We start from the raw sequence: 21,096 nt of genomic DNA, 5'->3' as shown, positions 1-21,096 counted from the left end.
AAGTGTTGCTTAATTTCATCTGACAAAAATAATGGTCAAATTTACACACAATCATTAAAATCTCTATAAGGGCTAAGTATATTTCTTACTCATGTTAATACAACACAAATTTGTTCATCTAAACAGTTAAATAATATTTTCAGTTGTACTAATAGGAGTGTGGCTAGCTTGTTGGTTGAATTGACAATTGGTTGAAGAAGAAATAAACCAATATATTTGTTGTAATTCTGTCTCTTTTATCAAATATACTGCCCAAAGCTAAGTTTTCAGGTTCGTTTAAACACAGTTTTAAACAAGCAGCAACAAGTTTTGTTCATGAAGGTACTGAGACACCTAACCATCTGATCAAAAAAACTCGACTTTGTAACTTGATCCAACATCCAAACAGGCTAAACAGATTAGTTCTGTGGGGGTTTGGTTGCACCTGGTCATTACAAAGTGAAATAACCATGGGAGCAGAAAAACAAAACACTTTAGACTCAAACATAGAATCACACAAGTCACAAAATGTCCACATGTATGACTTTACATACAGAGAGCTGTGTGTGCATTCACACTGCACTCCTGCACAATAACTGCCCAGATGCAGGAATACAATAGTATGAATAGTCTGTCTTTTAAAAGCTGTACGGACTTTGACTGGAAGGTCGGATATAAAGATCAAGTGTCTGTCCAAAGTCAATCTATCTAGGCCTTAAATGCAGGTTACGTGTCCACACAACATGTTGCCGAGTATGTAACAGCCTCCAAAACATGCAAGATATTAATGCACAAAAAACCAACATCAAGTGCCCTCATAGCTACCACATAACCCTATGCAAGGAGCTGTGGAAATGTCAATAGCAGTAGACAACACCCTGAATGCAGCTAAATTGCTCTCCTGACACAGTATGCTACAACAGGAAAAAATGGCCTGTCTGTAAACTCTCTCTCCGCACATCCTATTAAAGACACACTGCTGTGAACGCGGATCTCACAAGAAGAATGTTAGCTACTCACCAAACGCTCTCAAATACTCTGAGAAACAACTTCTGGTGGCGGAGAATCAAACTGACTCCCAATCCCACGCCCGGGTGGGGGTGGGGTGGGGTGGGGGAAGAAGGAACGAAAGAAAAAACAAACACAATACAGGCAAGTGTTACCGACAAGATGGTTGTGCTAGCGTGTTCTCTTCGTACCCTTTTCACAAACTCTCGCGGATATCAGTGTCGGCGTTCATATAAAGGTATTTCCATAAAGTTTTTAAGAGTAGACTAGTTCCCTAGTTTAATATTAGAGACCACTGAATAATGTGGTTACTGTAAAGCACGCGTTTTGCACAGGGGAACCTCCCGGCCTTGCCTTGGCGCATCAGTACTGCGAAAGCTTAAGAGTGGCCATACTTGATCATTTAGAAACAAAAATACTTGTTAAATGCAGTGTTTGAGCTCGCTGCGGTTGTTGGGTTTCATTTGAGCCTTGCCTGGATATTACCTATAGACCTACAGAAGCTGACGGACATTCACCACATCTGCTAATATGTATAGCCTAGTCTTAGATTCAGAAATGAACGGAAGCTTTTAATGTCCTATCTTTATTTTTTACGCAGTGGATTGTGGCAATTGTCGGATTTCATAACATACATTTCAAAATACTACAAATATGCCCTTTATTTATATATATACATATATATATATATGTGTGTGTGTGTGTGTGTAACATATTTTCCCAAATAGCCTACTAGTGGAATTTGAGTATGTAGCGACGTATTTGCCGAAATATGATTTTATAATATATAATTTAAAAATGTAATGTAAACTAAAATGTAATGTTTTTTGTGTGTATATGGTCATATAGATTTTCTTTATGGCCAATTATAGTTAGGTACTACAGACTAACCCTAAATCAAATCCTAAACCTACTTTATTAAATATTTAATAAATATATTTTGGCCGATTTAACTCAATACCCCCAAAGTAGCCTATAGACAGTACAACGGACACAAAACTAATTTAGTTTAGTCAGTTTCTAGTTTTAAAATTATTGGCACCTCATTCAGCACTATAATAAAAGTAAATCAAACTAAAGTAGGCCTACTATTTAATGACAAAGACAAAATGAATACAGAAAATAATGTAATGCAGTATTGCCACTTTTGACTGTCACATTTTCACAAGGAAGAGAGAGAGAGAGAGATGTGTGTTAGAGCCCAAATGCAGAGTTTAAGGAACATAAAAAACTAACTATGCCAACAACGATGAAGGAAATATAAATACTAGCATGGAGAGAACAAGTGAATAACTACATATGACTAAGACTAGTCAAAATGAGAGAACATGAGGGCTTAAATACATTCATGGGTAATGACAAAACATAGGTCACCTGGGAACAGATGTGTGATGAGGGCAGTGCATCATGGGAAGTGTAGTCTAAGGAAAAAACGTCAACATAAGTCTCAATAGGTGTCAAACTAAAAGTCCAAACATAAAAGGGAAGGTGATGGGATGATGGAGCTGTGACATTGACACGGCTAAATTACCTCTAAAAAAATCTCTTGAATCCTTCAAGTTGCATAAATCTGTCATCGGACATACTTTTGTGAAGATTTGATGAAAATTTTGGTTTCATAACCAGTTAAGTACAATAGTAACACCCATAGGCAATCTATAAACATATCTGGTATCTAGCATCTTTTCTAGGAAGCACCAATGTTTGACATGTTGGTTCACAAGAAAGATTAGATTCCCTTCTTTAGAAGTGTATCGTGCTCATATGACACATTTTTTTTTCAAGAATTTGCTTAGCTCATATTTCTCAAAAATTATACTTTCCATCTCATTCTTATTACCGTAATCAAAAAACAGCCTTTCATTAATGCAAATATTGATTTAGAAATCACTGTATCTGGACAGAATGAGACTAATCAATAAAACTATGTGAAGTACATATCAATTTAAAAGTAATACATCTGGACACAATACAGTGCTAAGAATTGGGGTGATGAATATGCTTGATTGTCACGAAACTAATGTCACATTGCGAAAAAAAAAAGAAAAGAAAACCTTAATTCAAAATGGCTTGGACTTTGTACATTTAACGCACTGTTTTAAGATTTGTTCCACCTCACAGCTATCACTGTTTCTTCCCTGCTCAGTACTTACCGGTCAACAACACAAAAGCACAGACTCAAATCAGTACAATGGACAGCTGTACCCAACTCACATACCAACCAACCCTGTCCAGAAAGCTCTTTTGGCTGTTGGTTCTGGAGTGGCTGCCCTACAAAACCCCTACAGACATGGTGAGTTTGTGCCTTTTACCAGAGCATGATGTTAACCTGGCGATGATTGGATGTCTTTTTAAAAAACAGCTGTTAGTTTCTTTTTTCGGTCTGAGATGGGTGGAAAGTCCACATTTATTTCAGTGAAAGAGAAACTTAAGCATTTAAGGGAAAATCCAAAAATTGATTTATATATGGTCAAATGTTTTAAATGGGGCTGAGAATGCTGTGCAACGTCTTATTGGTAACTGAAAGTTCAATCAAATTAGCCAAAATATGACATAAACAAAAACACAAGAGGTTATTTTCTAAATCATGTCACCTAAAATTCTCATAGTAATTCCCATGACTCAGTGTTTGTTTGTTGTTTAAAATGTTTTACCAATACAGATATGGTTGCAGTGCTTGGGGAGACCACCGGGCACCAGGCCCTGATCAAGTTATGGGACAGAATGAGAAATGACCCTGAAGGCTACACCATTCTCATGTATGTCGCACTTGTTTACTTTAATTAAGGTTGCATGCTACTGCTAACACTGTTGCATGGCACATTTGCATGATATATATCAGGGACCCCCAAAAAGTATTTGGGAGCTTAAGCTACACTTGACATACAAAGATGTTTGAATGTCATTGCATTAGAAAACAAAATATGAAACCAAGTGCCATTTATTTTAAAGAATAATGTCTCAAGCACAAGCAAAACATTTCAGAAAAGAAGTTTGTTCAGATAAAATCAGTCTGTGCTTACCAAAATTCGATACGCTCCCCCCCAGTGGCCAAGGCGGTAAGTGTCGTTGAGCATATGGGCACATTTGAGTAGAATGTCCACAGAGGGGCGCCAAAAGCGAGTTGTTTTCAGCTGTACAGGACGTAATAGAGTAAAGAGGAATTAATATTTTATAAACTGTACCCCCCCAACCCAAACCCCAAACCTAAACCTAACCATCAATGGAGTAAAAATATAATGTTAGGGATAAAAAACGCTATCTCCAAATCGCACTCATCACTGTTTATGCTAAAGTAATTACTTCCAGGTTTCAAAGCGGATGACGCAATGCACTTACGGTCGTGATGGGAGATAATAATAATAATAAAACCTTTTATTTATAATGCGCTTTCCTTACACTCAAAGTGCTACAAGATTGAATAAACACATACCATACAACAGCAACCACCATACCTACAAATTTAAAAAGACTAAACACAAAATTACTAACAGCAGCAACCACACATAAAACTAATATTAATAAATATTAAAAGACTACCTTAAATAAATTAGTCTTAAGTAACTTCGTAAAACAATCCAAGATTGGAGCGTTTCTAGTAGTAAAAGGAAGAGCATTCCATAGCTTAGGGCCTAAATCAATACGAGCATGGATGGGTAGCCAGTGCAACTGCGAGAGCACAGGGGTAATATGTAGACATGGTGAGGTGTGTGTAAGAACACGAGCGAACAAGATGACGCTTGTCAGTTAGTTAGTGTAATGTGGCCGATCCTAGTGTACCGGAACTCTCAGAAACGACATGCCAACTTCCCATGTGATTGTGTTGGTTTGTTAGGTACTGTTCAAAATGCAAGTGTTTTGACACTTTCTGATTGTCAAATGTTAGTGGTACATCCATTAAAAATGACTTGATATTTGTTTGGTTAAAAGTAATTGCAAAAATGGCTAGGTAGTTAGGTCTGGGAAAAAAGTAAAGCATCATGTGTTTGTAGATGTCACTTGGTTTGATATTTAGTCATCTAATACAGTGACATTCAGGCATTATTAAGAGTGGCTTAAGTGTCCAAATACATTTTGGGGCATTTGGACATCAGATCTCCTTGGTGATCCTTAATATGATATTCTGGATGAACTTTTGTCCTTTATGTTTACATTTTATCTCTAGAGAGCGTCCTAGGATCCGTCTGTCTACACTGGACCTCACTCGAATGTCTGCTTTGCCGGATGGAACGCTTGGAAGAGAGTATCTTCGTTTCCTAGAAGAAAATGTAAAGTGGAAGAAAACCACGCAAATTGTTAACTTACATTTGTAATAGAAAAGTTCAAATCACCCATTTTCATATCACCCTTTTTCAGAGAGTCACCCCCGACTCGCGAGCTGATGTGAAGTTTGTCGATAATGAGGAGTTAGCGTACGTCATGCAGCGATATCGTGAAGTCCATGACCTGTTGCATACCTTGCTTGGCATGCCCACCAACATGTTGGGTGAGCAGTTGTACCGTAACAGAAAGCATGTCCACTTTTGCAGATATTTGTAGACTTGATATGTTGAGTGAAATTGTTAAAATATTTAAAGGATTGTTCTGGGTCCAAAACAAGTTAAGCTTTATGAATAGCATCTGTGACATACTGTCTATTTTCACAGAAAATAATTTCACTCATCCTTCAGTTTGTAAAAACAAGCGTTAATTGTGTTTGCACTTGCAATTGAAGTCTATGGTGCAAGGGTACCAGATGATTTAAAAGCAGTTATGTGCAGCTCATATTTTGTTGAAGGAATGTTCCGGGTTCAGTACAAGTTAAGCTCAATAAATAACATTTGTGGCTTGATGTTGATTTTTACAGAGAATAATCACACCTCGTCCTTTGTTTATTTAAAAAAAAAAAAATCATGGTTACATTGAGGCACTTACATTGGAAGTGAATAGGGTCAATCCATAAGCATTAAAATAAACATTGTTTGAAAAGTATAGCCACAAAACGTAAACATTATACATGTTAAGATGATTTTAGTGAGATCAAATCTCTTACGGCATAAGAGATGTGTTGTGTCATCATGACAACGAAGTTGTAATATTATATATTATTTAGCGATTAGTAAGTGATTTTATCACTTTAAAATTATGTTAACGTGTATAACATTTACGTCTTTTGGGTATACTTTTGAAACAATGTATACTGTAATGTTTATGAACTGGCCCCATTCACATCTATTGTAAGCACCTTACTGTAGCCATGATTTTTGCTTCTTTTTTGAAAGTTGAAATTATATTTTGTGATAATCAACACTATGGTAATAAGGTCAATTCAGCTTAAATTGTATTGAAACCGGAACATTCCTTTAAAGCGTGGATGTTCATTCCTTCATAAATATGTTATTTGAGCTCTAAAGTTGTCTAAATTATCCTTTTACCTGTAGTAATTGAATTACTGATGCACTTCTGTAGGGTAAAATGTTCTCTATGTAAACAGTCCATTTCTATTATCCTTGCATGTATCATGCAGAAGTTATCAGCTTTAAATGGTCATGACAAGAGATTAAAGATAGGATTTAACCAGGGGTGGAAAGAGTACTGAAAAATAATACTCAAGTAAAAGTACTGTTACTGCGACAGTGTGACTGTTAAAAAATATAGTTTGAGTTGAGTAAAAGTACCTGTACTAAAAACTACTCAAGTAAGAGTAAAAGAGTAGCTCATTTAAAAGTACTCATGAGTAGTGAGTTGCGAAAGCTATGCCCCTTTATAATAAAAACTCTATGCTGCAATTTAAAAATGTAGCATACATACCGTAATTTACGTTCCCTTTTATGGCTGTTTGCCAGAAAGAATAAAAATATAGGTATTTTATAGGTGTGTAAAGTTGGGGTCTAGGAGTGGAAGAGAGGAGACGCAGGAGTAGATTCTTTAAATCCTTTAATAATAATCGCTGGAGTGGAAACACACAATAGATCTTAACACTAGTAATCGTTGAAGTGGAACTAACAATAAATCATAACATAACACTTCACTAACTCAATGTAACACTTCAAGGACTGACAAAGGAGTGAGTGGGTTAAATTAGAGGATATTTATACAAAAGGAACTAATGAGGGAACAGAATACAGGTTAGGATAATAAGAAACAGATTGAAGTGATGAGGGCAGTGCACTATGGGAAATGAAGTCTGGGGGAAAACTTCAAAATAAGAGTCCTTGACGTAAATGAGGGAGACAGACTGTGACAAGGTGTCTGTGACTGACAAATTTTTAAATACATCACTTATCTATGATACTGTAAACACTACATGAATCTGATGGAAAAAATAAAAGGGCAACATGATTACAGAAATGAAAAGATGAAAAAGTTATTTTCAATACAGTGATCCCCATTTTATATCATAATGTATGAAACAATTACATTAAAATTAGTTTATGTGTAATGTCTAAATTTCCCGTAACGTCGACAGAGAGAGTTACTGTTGCGCATAAAACATGTTCAAAACAATGCAAGGAATGCAAAAAAAAAAATAAAACACTTAAAAAGCAGGGCCACCTGGCACGTCATGTCCCACACAATAGAGGCGGTAGAGCAGTTGTTTGGTACAGGGGCCACATCGGGCTTCAAAGGAATAATTCACACAAAAATGAAAATTCTCTCATCATTTCGTAACCCTTATGCCATCCTGGATGTGTATGACTTTCTTTCATCAGCAGAACACAAATTAAGATTGTTAGAAGAATATCTCAGCTCTTTTGGTCCATGTGAATGGGTGGCAAAATTTTGAAGCTTCAAAAAGTCAGCATAAAAGTAGCCTAATCCATGTGACTCCAGTGGTTTAATACACGTCTTCAGAAGAGATATGATAGGTTGGGTGAGAAACAGATCAATATTTATTTTGATAGTCAATTTTTACTATAAATTCTCCTCCCTGCTCAGTCAATCTCCACTTTAACTTTCACTTTCTTCTTCTTTTTTTTGGCTATTCACATTCTTCATGCCATCTACTGGGCAGGGAGAAGAATTTCAGCAAATATTGACTTAAATATTGATCTTTTTCTCACCCACGCCTATCATAAAACTTCTGAAGTCGTGGATTTAACCACTGGAGTCATATGGATTACTTTTGTGCTGCCTTTATGTGCTTTTTGGAGCATCAAAATTTTGGCATCCATTCACTTGCATTGTATGGACCAAAAGAGCTGAAATATTCTTCTAAAAAATCTTCATTTTTGTTCTGCTGAAGAAAGAAAGTCATACACATGTGGGATGGCATGAGGGTGATGATGAGAATTTTCATTTTGGAGTGAACTATTTCTTTAAGTAGCACATGGGGGGCCACATTGTCCTCCTTTTGAGATACAATGTTCCACATTGATTTAGTTCTTGTATCTTTTAAGTCAAGAAATAGTTGTGTTCTCATTCTCATGCATGATGCACAATTTCCTGAAGTTTGTGATTGGTGGAATATTCTGCCTGAAGTATTGCTCTACAAAGGTTGATACTTTTCTATTAGGCATTAGGAAAAACTTGATAAAGGATCAGCATAATTATAAATTATTTTATCATCTCTACTTTCCTGGTAATTTATTATACAAATTAACACAATCTCTACATCAGGGGTCAGTATTATAAAAATAAAAAACTAACAATATTATTAAAAAATATTATTATTAAAAATTTCACTGTTTTATTCTATTACATTAATACTTTTAAAGCTACTCAATTTATTCAGCCAAAAGTAGTGAGTGGTTTTCTCATTTCCTTGTTATTGTTGTTTAATTAGTAGCCTTTTTATGACATAGCCTACTAGACAGTGCTCAATTCGGTCACATGTACACTTCAAGTCTGACATTTTGATGCAAATACACTTTTTGTCCCACTGTTTACATTCACTTTAGACCAAACCATCTGCGTTTACATTAATTCCTCACCAAGACGGGCATTGGCGGAATTATAAAGTGTATTTGACCATTTAGGCGCGTGCCCACATTAGTGCACAAACTAGGAATGGGCGATACCATTTATTTTCTTTTCGATCCGATACCAAGTACTTTTAGGCCAGTATCGCTGATATCGATACCAATAACGATACCTCTAATAAATATAATTTTTACGAATTCTTTGGATAAAATTATTAACTTAAATGATTACTTACATTTTTTATATATTTATAGGAAATTATTAGGCTGCTTTGTTTACCTTTTTAAAATTAGTAAGTATAAGCAACATATAAATCCACAAAATTAACCATAGATATTACTAAATGGCTACTATTACTAAAACCAAGTTACAATATGGATACTACAGTAATGCTGTAGCAAAACCATGGTTAATTGTATCAACAAAAAAAAAATATGGTTACTACAGTCGTGGTTACTAGTCTTGGTTAATACAGTATTACTACAGTAAATCCATGAGTAGTTTTCATATGGGTATCATTTATTAATGAGGATTAAAGATCATTATCAATGTTTTAAAACCTGAATTTAAATAAGCCTGTAAAAATGGTCACACAAGCCCATTATAATACATGTCTGGTTTGTCATTACTTGGTGTGAATAACTCCAGATGCTGTTTTTCTGTCATTACCTCAGGAAAGCACGGCTCCCTCTTTGATCAAGTGCTATGACTGAAAGGGTGAGTGCTGTCTGACTGCTGGAGTATTTTAATATTTCTGCATGTCAAGATGTGCGGAAGAAAAAATAGTTCCGGTGCCATGCAACTATTCGCTAATATAATTATTATTTTCCACTTCGAAGTTTATGAGATGCATTAATATTCATGTTATCTAAATAATAAGATTACAAGTTAAAAAGAAAAACAGTTAGAATCAATATTTTTATGTGAGGATCGATATTCTTGATACTACATCAGTATCGGAAGTATCGATACTTAAATATCGATCTGCCCATCCCTAGCACAAACATTAACCGCCTGTCAATCAAACAGCACGCAGCTACAGACACCAGGAAATAAAAAAGTCAATCTTTTATATTTTATCTAGATCAACCAACTAGTGGTTGTCTTGCTGTCACGATTGATGTAATGAACACCCCTGGTCTAGATGTAGAACATAGTTTAAGTATAGAAAATTTCTCAAAAGATTATCATCGATATCGAGGACATCTCTTATTTTTTCCATTTTTTTTCAGAAAACATCAAGATTGTTTTATCGCCCAGCCCTATTGATAACATTGCCTTAATCTCTCACATCAACCCAATAATCTCAGTGATAGCTAAAATACAGGCTACATTATAGACACACAGAATCTAGTAAGCAGAAATATGAAATTTACCTCGATATGTTTCTTAAAATTAGAGGCAGGATTAATGCTGATATCTGGCTTGAGCAAGTTAAACTCACATGACACAATCAGGCAACTGGCCTTTTTCACTGTGAAAAGCCCTTTCAGGTGCGGCCGTGATGTTCAGGTGTTGAAAATGTGTTTGAGGCATCCTCCACATCCATAACAGTTGGCGCCTGATCTACAGCTGCCATTCAAGTTTTTTACATGTGATTTGATTTGACGGGAACCACGAGACTCTCCCTAGCCAATCATGCTGATAGATAAAAATAAAATCAAGACAGGGAAGTAGCGAACACAGACGGTGGGAAAATAGTGCATTAAAAGTACAGTTACAGCATTTAAAATGTACTCAAGTAAAAGTATAAAAAATGTAAACTATTTAAAAAAGTACAATTCCTGGGAAAAACTACTTAATTACAATAACGTGAGAATTTGTAATTCGTTACTTTACACCCCTGGATGTAACTGCACAGACAAGTTTAGTTAAGTCTTGTGGTTATGCCTTTGAAACTGTGTGTGTTTTTTTTAAACATTTATTCTTATGCAATATATTGCCCCATAGACTTCCGTTATAAGTGCATTGCCGTTAATAGGATTTATGCTTCATTTTTGCAAACTGAGGTACAAGTCAAAATTATTCAAAGTTAATCAACAGCATGCCATAGATACTTTTGACAGAGAAACTTGTTGGATAACGTGTTAGTCAAAAATGTTACATTGAAATACTTTTAGCCATTTAGATGTTCTATACGTTTGAAGAAAATTCTTTTTGTGAACTTTAAAATCCATTAGCCACATTCCCAGCCTGCCAGGTGGTGGACAACACAAATGCTGGAAGCTTCAAATAATAGAGTAGCATGTGTTAAAAGATCCATCCTGTTATTCTTCACCCCCACACAGGTGAAGTTGCTGTGAAGTGGTTTGAAGCTGCCCAGACTAGCTTGCCCATGTGTATTCTTGGAGCAGCACTTGGACCACTCCGTCTGTCTGTCAGGTGGGTCATGTATGCACAGTTTTGAAGGAATGTTCAGGATTAAACTTAAGCTCTATGAACAGCATCTCTGTCATTCTCAGGCTTGTCCCTCACTTTGTAAAAACAAGCATAAAATGTGTGTACATTAACGCATTACAATGGAAGTCTATGGAATGGAATAACCGTTAAAATACACACTGTTTTGAAAGTATAGCCACAAGATATGTTAGCATGAAACCAGTATGATGGAATTACTTACTAATATTGCAACTCCTATCATGACTGTGTAAAGCCGGTAAACATGATAATTTTTGTGTAATACGCACATGATTTAGCACAATCGTTTACATTAAGAAAAATGGTCACTCTTTATATTAGTGTCTTTATATTAGTGTCTTTAACTACTATGTTCTAACATTCAAATATATGCAATACAATGTATTTACTGTGTAATTACATGTTGTTCTACAAAATTCTCACAAGACTCACATTTCTTGCTACTGAGGTTGGGGTTGGGGTAGGGTTAGCTTTAGGGTTAGAGGTTAGGTTAACAGTGTAACTACAAATGTAATTAAATGCAGGTAATTTAAATGTAAGTACAATGCAACAACACGTATGTACACAATAAGTACATTGTATCAAATGCTTAAATACATAGTAGTTAAAAAGACACCAAAAATAATTTGGGGCCAGAAAAGTCCTCCTGCTGGAATTATATTACCTGGGTTTCTATCCATGTATTTTTATGTGAATTTCATGATATCGCATAAAAAATCCCGAATGGAAACACCAAGATGTGAGATTTTACCTCAGTAAGTCATGCGATTGAATAATTCACTCATATCTAGACTGAACAGTGGACCAATCGCAAGCACAACATCTCAAATTCATTCTGTAATGTCGGAGCCAAAGCCTGGGTAGAGTTTGCAGAGCAAAGACATCGAATACAAACTTGAACTGTGCCAATGAGCAGGTTTATTGACACTTTTGGTACATCAGACACATAAAGAAAAATATCTTTTAAATCCGCACCTCAAAGTCATTAAGATGGAGGAACGCACACACAAACGATTTATTACACCTGCCATCAAAATGCTCCCAGACATAAGATAGCTGCCACTGATCACTAGCATACAAGAAGTTCTTCAGAGTGTTTTGTCTGCGTGCTCTAATGACATGCCTTTTTAATATTATTGTAATATGTTCCTTGAGGTTCACTTATAATGCTAGTAAAGTTTTTTTGCACCAAAAAACAGTAGTATATTGGTAAAACATGATCATTTTTCCCCCTCATTCTGACCCTCTGTCAGAAACATTCGGTTTTGGTGCTGCTTCTCCTTTAAGACTTGATAGTAAACGCCCACTGTTATGATTGGCTCTCTGCTCTTGACTGACATGCTCTCTCTCTTTGCCATCACACTGCTGCTGGGCGTGGCTACGGAGGTGTTAAGGTAAAGTAGGCGTTGATGTGTTGTTGTGGAGGCGATCAGATGCAAATGTCTACTACAGTGTGACATCATAATGTGGAGGAAGTAGAGAACGAGTCGATTTTGCAGCTTGATTTCAACAAATGCTCTTTTTGCAGTGAGAAGGAAGTTTTGAGTTCTGAAACTTACAGTATGTTTTTATAGTTCAATGACCTCTTAAATGTCAAAAGATCAAGTGAAATTTGATTCCTCGTGTCATGACCCCTTTAAATGTATTAAAAGAGCCCCAGTGGCTACAATTTCCCCGGATGTGTCGATTTTGTTCTCTGGAACACATGGGATGGAAACGCTGCTTTATAAATTTTTCGCATAAATTAAACTCACAACTTGGATAGAAACGTAGCTACTGTGTAGTTAATGCAGAAGTCCACCACCTATAAAAGTAGTCCCTCTGCTAAAAGGAGAATTTAGACCTTTTTTTTTTACGGAATAATATAAGTGCTTTAACAAAAACATGAGCTGCACATTTCTGCTTTGAAACCCTCCAGTACACTTGCCCCATAGATTTCTATTGTAAGTACATTACAGCAAACGTGACTTATGCTTGCTTATTCAAACTGAGGGATGAGTTGAAATTATTGTCTGTGGTAACTGACAGAATGCAACAGATTGTATCAAGAGTTTGAGTTGTTTTGAACCCGGAGCACTACATCAAGTAAATGTCCAAACAAAGACAAATAATTTGATTTGTTAGGGTTATGTTTTTGCATAAGTCATAAGACCATACTCATAGCAATGATCAGTTTGAATGACTCAAAGTGTGTTCAGTCATATTACAGTTGTGTAGAGTTTTTCCCATTTCACGTGGCTTTTTTAAATAAAACTTCCCTAGCAGGAATATGTTACATCTGTACTTCCCCTTAGTGTGTAATATCCTTCATTACAAACAACAGTCTTCCTCATTGAGTAACTAGAGTTCCCATGATGATGAGCCTTACTGGCTTTGGCATGAGAAAATTCCATATATCTTAATGAAAACAAAATCATATTTTCTTTCTTAATTTCCTGCTTCTTCCTAATACAGGTAATACTGCCTGTAAATGAGTTTAGAAAAAGCCTTTGAAAGTCAATACTGTATCTGGCCATTTAAATATGACTTTTGGGCTTTAGTTTCACCCCCATGTATTTCTAATAAAAGCGTTTGATTTTGTCGTGTGAGTGCCATTGTGTCCAAGATAATGTCCCATGGAAAGATGTCTTCTGTGTTTGCCATCATAATATAGTTTGTACATATCTATTTTTTTAACATTTTAGAATAATAGTAAAGTTGTCTAAATGTTGAAATAACACAAATGGAAGCGATATCAAGCGTTTAAGCATAATGTTTTTTAATTATTATGAGAAACATAACCGGAAACCTTTAACTGGTAGTGTACTGTATATGTGAGTGAATCTCATGAATGCTGTCAAGAACATGTCCAGGTCATATTTCAAAAGTTTAATAAAAAATAAAACATATTTTACATTAATTAAAAAAAGTATGTTTTAGGACAAAGTGGATAATAATGCCTAGTGATGTTATTTTTATGAATACTGAGCACATTTCCCATAAAATTCTCATTTCTGTGAATTTTCACACATATGTGAAAAAATGTCATATAAGATATAAAATATATATTATTTACATTAATCGTTCATATGTCTTGTGCTGATTTTAATGGGGGAAAAGATCATTGTGCTACATCATTTTAATAAAAATCAAATGAAAAACATCATTGTAAATTACGAGAACAAAACTCGAGTATGTTCTCCACATGCATTACAGTGATAAGAACTGCACTTAATTATCTAAATGTAATCTAAAAGTAAGCTTCATTTTTTGTCACGCAAAACATATCAATTTCAATTTCATTCTTTTGATTTTGGGGTTTAATATGACCTGGACATGTCATGAGATTCAGCCATATCTTGCTAAACTCTAAGGATGTTTTGATATATGCGTATATGTTGGTGTCAGTCGTCTACAGTTGCTGCTTCAGTCATTGGGACCATGGGCCCTGCGCAGCGGTGGTCGCGCCTGCTGTGTTCTGAACATCTTCTATGAGCGCCGCTGGGAGCAGAACCTTGATGAGCTCAGACAGGAACTGAACATTGATCCACCACCTCTCAGTCTTTTTCAAAACGGAAAAAGTACATCCTCAAAATCTTAACTAACCTGTCCTGTAACTGATATAACTGAAGGAAATGCTAGCTCATGGGCAGTCCCCTAAAATGTGCATACATCCCGCTGAAAACAAAGATCTTCCTGTTTCCTGCGTTGACTGGTGCCTGAAAATAATGTCACAGTGAGGTATTTTACATCTACATCTTAGCATGAAAAAATGCTTAAAATTTTACATGATGTCAACTCAAGTTTTTTGTTAATATTTGGAAAATTCACAATTTACGTTAAAAATTATTATATTAAAATGTGTAATTCACGACATTTGTGTGTAATAAATTCTTTCACAATTTATTGTTATTATAATCATTAATTTATACATATCTTTCTTTACTTGCCATAGTGCCAAATAATAAAGGGGACTGCGCTAAATGATATACAGAGATCTAATATTTGAATGAAACCAGGTAAGAAGTAAAATTAGTTAATTTCTAGTCTCTAAAACAAAACAAACAAACAAACAAAATTCAAATTGATGAATTTCAAATATAATAGGGTTATATATATATATATAGATACAGTGCATCCGGAAAGTATTCACGGCGCTTCACTTTTTCCACATTTTGTTATGTTACAGCCTTATTCCAAAATGGATTAAATTCATTATTTTCCTCAAAATTCTACAAACAATACCCCATAATGACAATGTGAAAGAAGTTTGTTTGAAATCTTTGCAAATTTATTAAAAATAAAAAACGAAAGAAATCACATGTACATAAGTATTCATAGCCTTTGCTCAATACTTTGTTGAAGCACCTTTGGCACCAATTACAGCCTCAAGTCTTTTTGAGTATGATGCTACAAGCTTGGCACACCTATTTTTGGGCAGTTTCTCCCATTCTTCTTTGCAGGACCTCTCAAGCTCCATCAGGTTGGATGGGGAGTGTCGGTGCACAGCCATTTTCAGATCTCTCCAGAGATGTTCAATCGGGTTCAAGTCTGGGCTCTGGCTGGGCCACTCAAGGACACTCACAGAGTTGTCCCGTAGCCACTCCTTTGTTATCTTGGCTGTGTGCTTAGGGTCGTTGCACTGTTGGAAGATGAACCGTCGCCCCAGTCTGAGGTCCAGAGCGCTCTGGAGCAGGTTTTCATCAAGGATGTCTCTGTACATTGCTGCATTCATCTTTCCCTCAATCCTGACTAGTCTCCCAGTTCCTGCTGCTGAACAACATCCCCACAGCATGATGCTGCCACCACCATGTTTCACTGTAGGGATGGTATTGGCCAGGTTATGAGTGGTGCCTGGTTTCCTCCAGACATGACGCTTGCAATTCAGGCCAAAGAGTTCAATCTTTGTTTCTCATGGTCTGAGAGTCCTTCAGGTGCCTTTTGGCAAACTCTAGGCGGGCTGTCATCTGCCTTTTACTGAGGCGTGGCTTCCTTCTGTCCACTCTACCATACAGGCCTGATTGGTGGAGTGCTGCAGAGATGATTGTTCTTCTGGAAGGTTCTCCTCTCTCCACAGAGAAATGCTGGAGCTCTGTCAGAGTGACCATCGGGTTCTTGGTCACCTCCCTGACTAAGGCCCTTCTCCCCTGATCGCTCAGTTTGGCCAGGCGGCCAGCTCTAGGAAGAGTCTTGGTGGTTCCAAACTTCTTCCATTTACGGATGATTGAGGCCACTGTGCTCATTGGGACTTTCAATGCTGCAGATATTTTTCTGTACCCTTCCCCAGATCTGTGCCTCGATACAATCCTGTCTCGGAGGTCTACAGACAATTCCTTGGACTTCATGGCTTGGTTTGTGCTCTGACATACACTGTTAACTGTGGGACCTTATATAGACAGGTGTGTGCCTTTCCAAATCATGTCCAATCAACTGAATTTACCACAGGTGGACTCCAGTCAAGTTGTAGAAACATCTCAAGGATGATCATTGGAAACAGGATGCACCTGAGCTCAATTTTGAGTGTCATGGCAAAGGCTGTGAATACTTATGTACATGTGATTTTTTTCGTTTTTTATTTTTAATAAATTTGCAAAGATTTCAAACAAACTTCTTTCATGTTGTCATTATGGGGTATTGTTTGTAGAATTGAGGAAAATAATGAATGTAATCCCTTTTGGAATAAGGCTGTAACATAACAAAATGTCGAAAAAGTGAAGCACTGTGAATACTTTCCGGATGCACTGTATACACTGGCGGTCAAAAGTTTGGAATAATGAACAGATTTTGCTCTTATGGAAAAAAATTGGTACTTTTATTCACCAAAATGTCATTCAACTGATCACAATGTAGAGTCAGGACATTAATAAAGTGAAAAATTACTATTACAATTTGAAAAAATGTTCAGAACTTATTAAACTACTTAAAAGAGCTCTCATGAAAAAATCCTCCACGTGCAGCAATGACAGCTTTGCAGATTCTTGTTATTCTAGCTGTCAGTTTGTCCAGATACTCAGGTGACATTTCACCCCACACTTCCTGTAGCACTTGCCATAGATGTGGCTGTCTTGTCGGGCGCTTCTCACGCACCTTACAGTCTAGCTGATCCCACAAAAGCTCAATGGGGTTAAGATCCATAACACTCTTTTCCAATTATCTGTTGTCCAATGTCTGTGTTTCTTTGCCCACTCTAACCTTTTCTTTTCGTTTTTCTGTTTCAAAAGTGGCTTTTTCTTTGCAATTCTTCCCATAAGGCCTTTACCCCTGAGTCTTCTCTTTACTGTTGTACATGAAACTGGTGTTGAGCGGGTAGAATTCAATGAAGCTGTCAGCTGAGGACATGTGAGGCGTTTATTTCTCAAACTAGAGACTCTGATGTACTTATCCTCTTGTTTAGTTGTACACCTGGCCTTCCACATCTCTTTCTGTCCTTGTTAGAGCCAGTTGTCCTTTGTCTTTGAAAACTGTAGTGTACACCTTTGTATGAAATCTTCAGTTTTTTGTCAATTTCAAGCATTGTATAGCCTTCATTCCTTAAAACAATGATTGACTGACGAGTTTCTAGAGAAAGTTGTTTCTTTTTTGCCATTTTTGAGCTAATATTGACCTTAAGACATGCCAGTCTGTTGCATACTGTGGCAACTCAAAAACAAACACTAAGACAACGTTAAGCTTCATTTAATGAACCAAATAGCTTTCAACTGTGTTTGATATAATGGCAAGGGATTTTCTAGTACCAAATTAGCAATTTAGCATGATTACTCAAGTGTAAGGTGTTGGAGTGATGGCTGCTGGAAATGGGGCCTCTCTAGATTTGATCATAAATGACTTTTTTCAAATAGTGATGGTGCTGTTTTTTACATCAGTATTGTCCTGACTATACTTTGATCAACTGGATGCCACTTTGGTGAATTAAAGTACCAATTTCCTTCCGAAACAGCAAAATCTGTACATTATTCCAAACTTTTGTCCGGCAGTGTGTATGTGTATATACAGGTGCATCTCAATAAATTAGAATGTCGTGGAAAAGTTCATTTATTTCAGTAATTCAACTCAAATTGTGAAACTCGTGTATTAAATAAATTCAGTGCACACAGACTGAAGTAGTTTAAGTCTTTGGTTCTTTTAATTGTGATGATTTTGGCTCACATTTAACAAAAACCCACCAATTCACTATCTCAAAAAATTAGAATATGGTGACATGCCAATCAGCTAATCAACTCAAAACACCTGCAAAGGTTTCCTGAGCCTTCAAAATGGTCTCTCAGTTTGGTTCACTAGGCTACACAATCATGGGGAAAACTGCTGATCTGACAGTTGTCCAGAAGACAATCATTGACACCCTTCACAAGGCAGGTAAGCCACAAACATTCATTGCCAAAGAAGCTGGCTGTTCACAGAGTGCTGTATCCAAGCATGTTAACAGAAAGTTGAGTGGAAGGAAAAAGTGTGGAAGAAAAAGATGCACAACCAACCGAGAGAACCGCAGCCTTATGAGGATTGTCAAGCAAAATCGACTCAAGAATTTGGGTTAACTTCACAAGGAATGGACTGAGGCTGGGGTCAAGGCATCAAGAGCCACCACACACAGACGTGTCAAGGAATTTGGCTACAGTTGTCGTATTCCTCTTGTTAAGCCACTCCTGAACCACAGACAACGTCAGAGGCGTCTTACCTGGGCTAAGGAGAAGAAGAACTGGACTGTTGCCCAGTGGTCCAAAGTCCTCTTTTCAGATGAGAGCAAGTTTTGTATTTCATTTGGAAACCAAGGTCCTAGAGTCTGGAGGAAGGGTGGAGAAGCTCATAGCCCAAGTTGCTTGAAGTCCAGTGTTAAGTTTCCACAGTCTGTGATGATTTGGGGTGCATTGTCATCTGCTGATGTTGGTCCATTGTGTTTTTTGAAAACCAAAGTCACTGCACCTGTTTACCAAGAAATTTTGGAGCACTTCATGCTTCCTTCTGCTGACCAGCTTTTTAAAGATGCTGATTTCATTTTCCAGCAGGATTTGGCACCTGCCCACACTGCCAAAAGCACCAAAAGTTGGTTAAATGACCATGGTGTTGGTGTGCTTGACTGGCCAGCAAACTCACCAGAGCTGAACCCCATAGAGAATCTATGGGGTATTGTCAAGAGGAAAATGAGAAACAAGAGGCCAAAAAATGCAGATGAGCTGAAGGCCACTGTCAAAGAAACCTGGGCTTCCATACCACCTCAGCAGTGCCACAAACTGATCACCTCCATGCCACGCCGAATTGAGGCAGTAATTAAAGCAAAAGGAGCCCCTACCAAGTATTGAGTACATATACAGTAAATTAACATACTTTCCTGAAGGCCAACAATTCACTAAAAATGTTTTTTTTTTTTATTGGTCTTATGATGTATTCTAATTTTTTGAGATAGTGAATTGGTGGGTTTTTGTTAAATGTGAGCCAAAATCATCACAATTAAAAGAACCAAAGACTTAAACTACTTCAGTCTGTGTGCATTGAATTTATTTAATACACGAGTTTCACAATTTGAGTTGAATTACTGAAATGAACTTTTCCACGACATTCTAATTTATTGAGATGCACCTGTGTGTGTGTATATATGTATGTGTGTGTGTATATATATATATATATATATATATATATATATATATATATATATATATTATACTGTGCGTGTGTGTGTAAATATATTATAAATTTAGGTGTATTTAAAGAGTTAAACGAGTCTTCTCTGATGGTGAACTAGAGGAAACACAATATTGCCTTCTGCTGCCCCCTAGTGGAGGGACAGTGTTTTAGTTTGACAAACTTCAGAGATCTGAAGGTCCTTGCAATATGACGATTTGCTTTGGATTACAGGTGCATAAAAAGGCCACTTACTTACCTTCCTAAAAAGAAGAAGAAGAAACTAAACTAACTAAAAAGAGTTCAATCCTCAAAATGTACGCACAGTCAAACTCAGAATTTCCAAGTGTATTCATTCAATATAGTGCAAGTGACATAAATGATTATTTACCCCTTAGTTGTGCATTTTTAACAGTATCAAGAGATAATGGTAACAAAAACACAACTGTTGTTTGTCAGAATAAATCATTAAAAAGATAACCCTAACTCGTTCTCAAGGAACATTTGCATATTAAATTAATCACAGCCCTGTTTTGCTTCATCATCACTAATCTAATTACTAGGCTTTGAAGTTTTCATGCACACATTACACTCAGGTAAAAACATAATGTAGTAATTAAGCAGTCATTAAGCAGATGCTTTTATCCGAAGCATCTCACAATTTACTTATTACAAGGACAATCCTACTTAAGCAGCCTGCACTCAAAAAAAAGTTTTACTCTTAAAAATTAATAAATGTAATTTTCGAACACATGTATAAATCATGACCACTCACAAGAGATGAAGACTCCAGTTATATTAGTATCTTATAATAGCTGTTTTATTCTACATGGAGAGGGTCTCCTCATGGGAGCAGCCATGTTTGGATCACATGACCAGCTGAATACTACTCGCTTAATCTCAGTAACCGTCTTGTTATTGGACACTTTCACTCTTGGATTAATCATGGCTGATTGTTAAAAGTGAATTTCTACAATGACATCAGTAACTGAAAACTATTGCGTTTGAATAATGCTGCATCCACGCCCCTTGGTGTCTCTGTAAATCCAAGAGGATTGCCTCATTGACTGGCACAACATAAACAAAAAAAAATATTGAGTGTACCTTTAAAGGTGCACTCAGTAACTTTTTGATTGTGTCATCTTGGACTTACAGTGACACCTAGTGGTGTGGATGCAGCATCATTCAAAATCAAGT

At 36.5% G+C, this 21,096-nt stretch overlaps 2 protein-coding genes across 3 annotated transcripts in view; one reads left to right on the top strand and one right to left on the bottom strand.

Annotated features, from left to right (window-relative positions):
- traf2b (Tnf receptor-associated factor 2b) overlaps positions 1-1,142 on the bottom strand; it is a 29,440-nt gene extending 28,298 nt beyond the window's left edge. Inside the window, exon 1 of one of the 2 annotated variants that reach the window (XM_051686411.1) lies at positions 1,000-1,142. The gene's annotated coding sequence lies outside the window, so the exon portion shown is untranslated. The remainder of the gene's footprint in view (positions 1-999) is intronic. The other variant, XM_051686402.1, reaches the window with a different exon arrangement.
- coq4 (coenzyme Q4 homolog (S. cerevisiae)) lies at positions 1,044-15,408 on the top strand. The gene is made up of 7 exons (XM_051686560.1): positions 1,044-1,225; positions 3,134-3,280; positions 3,650-3,746; positions 5,153-5,255; positions 5,344-5,473; positions 11,178-11,271; positions 14,695-15,408. Exons 1-7 carry the CDS (start codon positions 1,150-1,152, stop codon positions 14,885-14,887), a joined length of 840 nt encoding a protein of 279 aa, XP_051542520.1. The 5' UTR covers positions 1,044-1,149; the 3' UTR covers positions 14,888-15,408.
- Positions 15,409-21,096: the final 5,688 nt, after the last annotated feature.

Source organism: Myxocyprinus asiaticus, chromosome 4 (assembly GCF_019703515.2).
Source record: "Myxocyprinus asiaticus isolate MX2 ecotype Aquarium Trade chromosome 4, UBuf_Myxa_2, whole genome shotgun sequence".
NCBI lineage: Eukaryota > Metazoa > Chordata > Actinopteri > Cypriniformes > Catostomidae > Myxocyprinus > Myxocyprinus asiaticus.
Note: the sequence above shows the minus strand (reverse complement) of the source record. Positions and strands in the feature narration are given on the sequence as shown.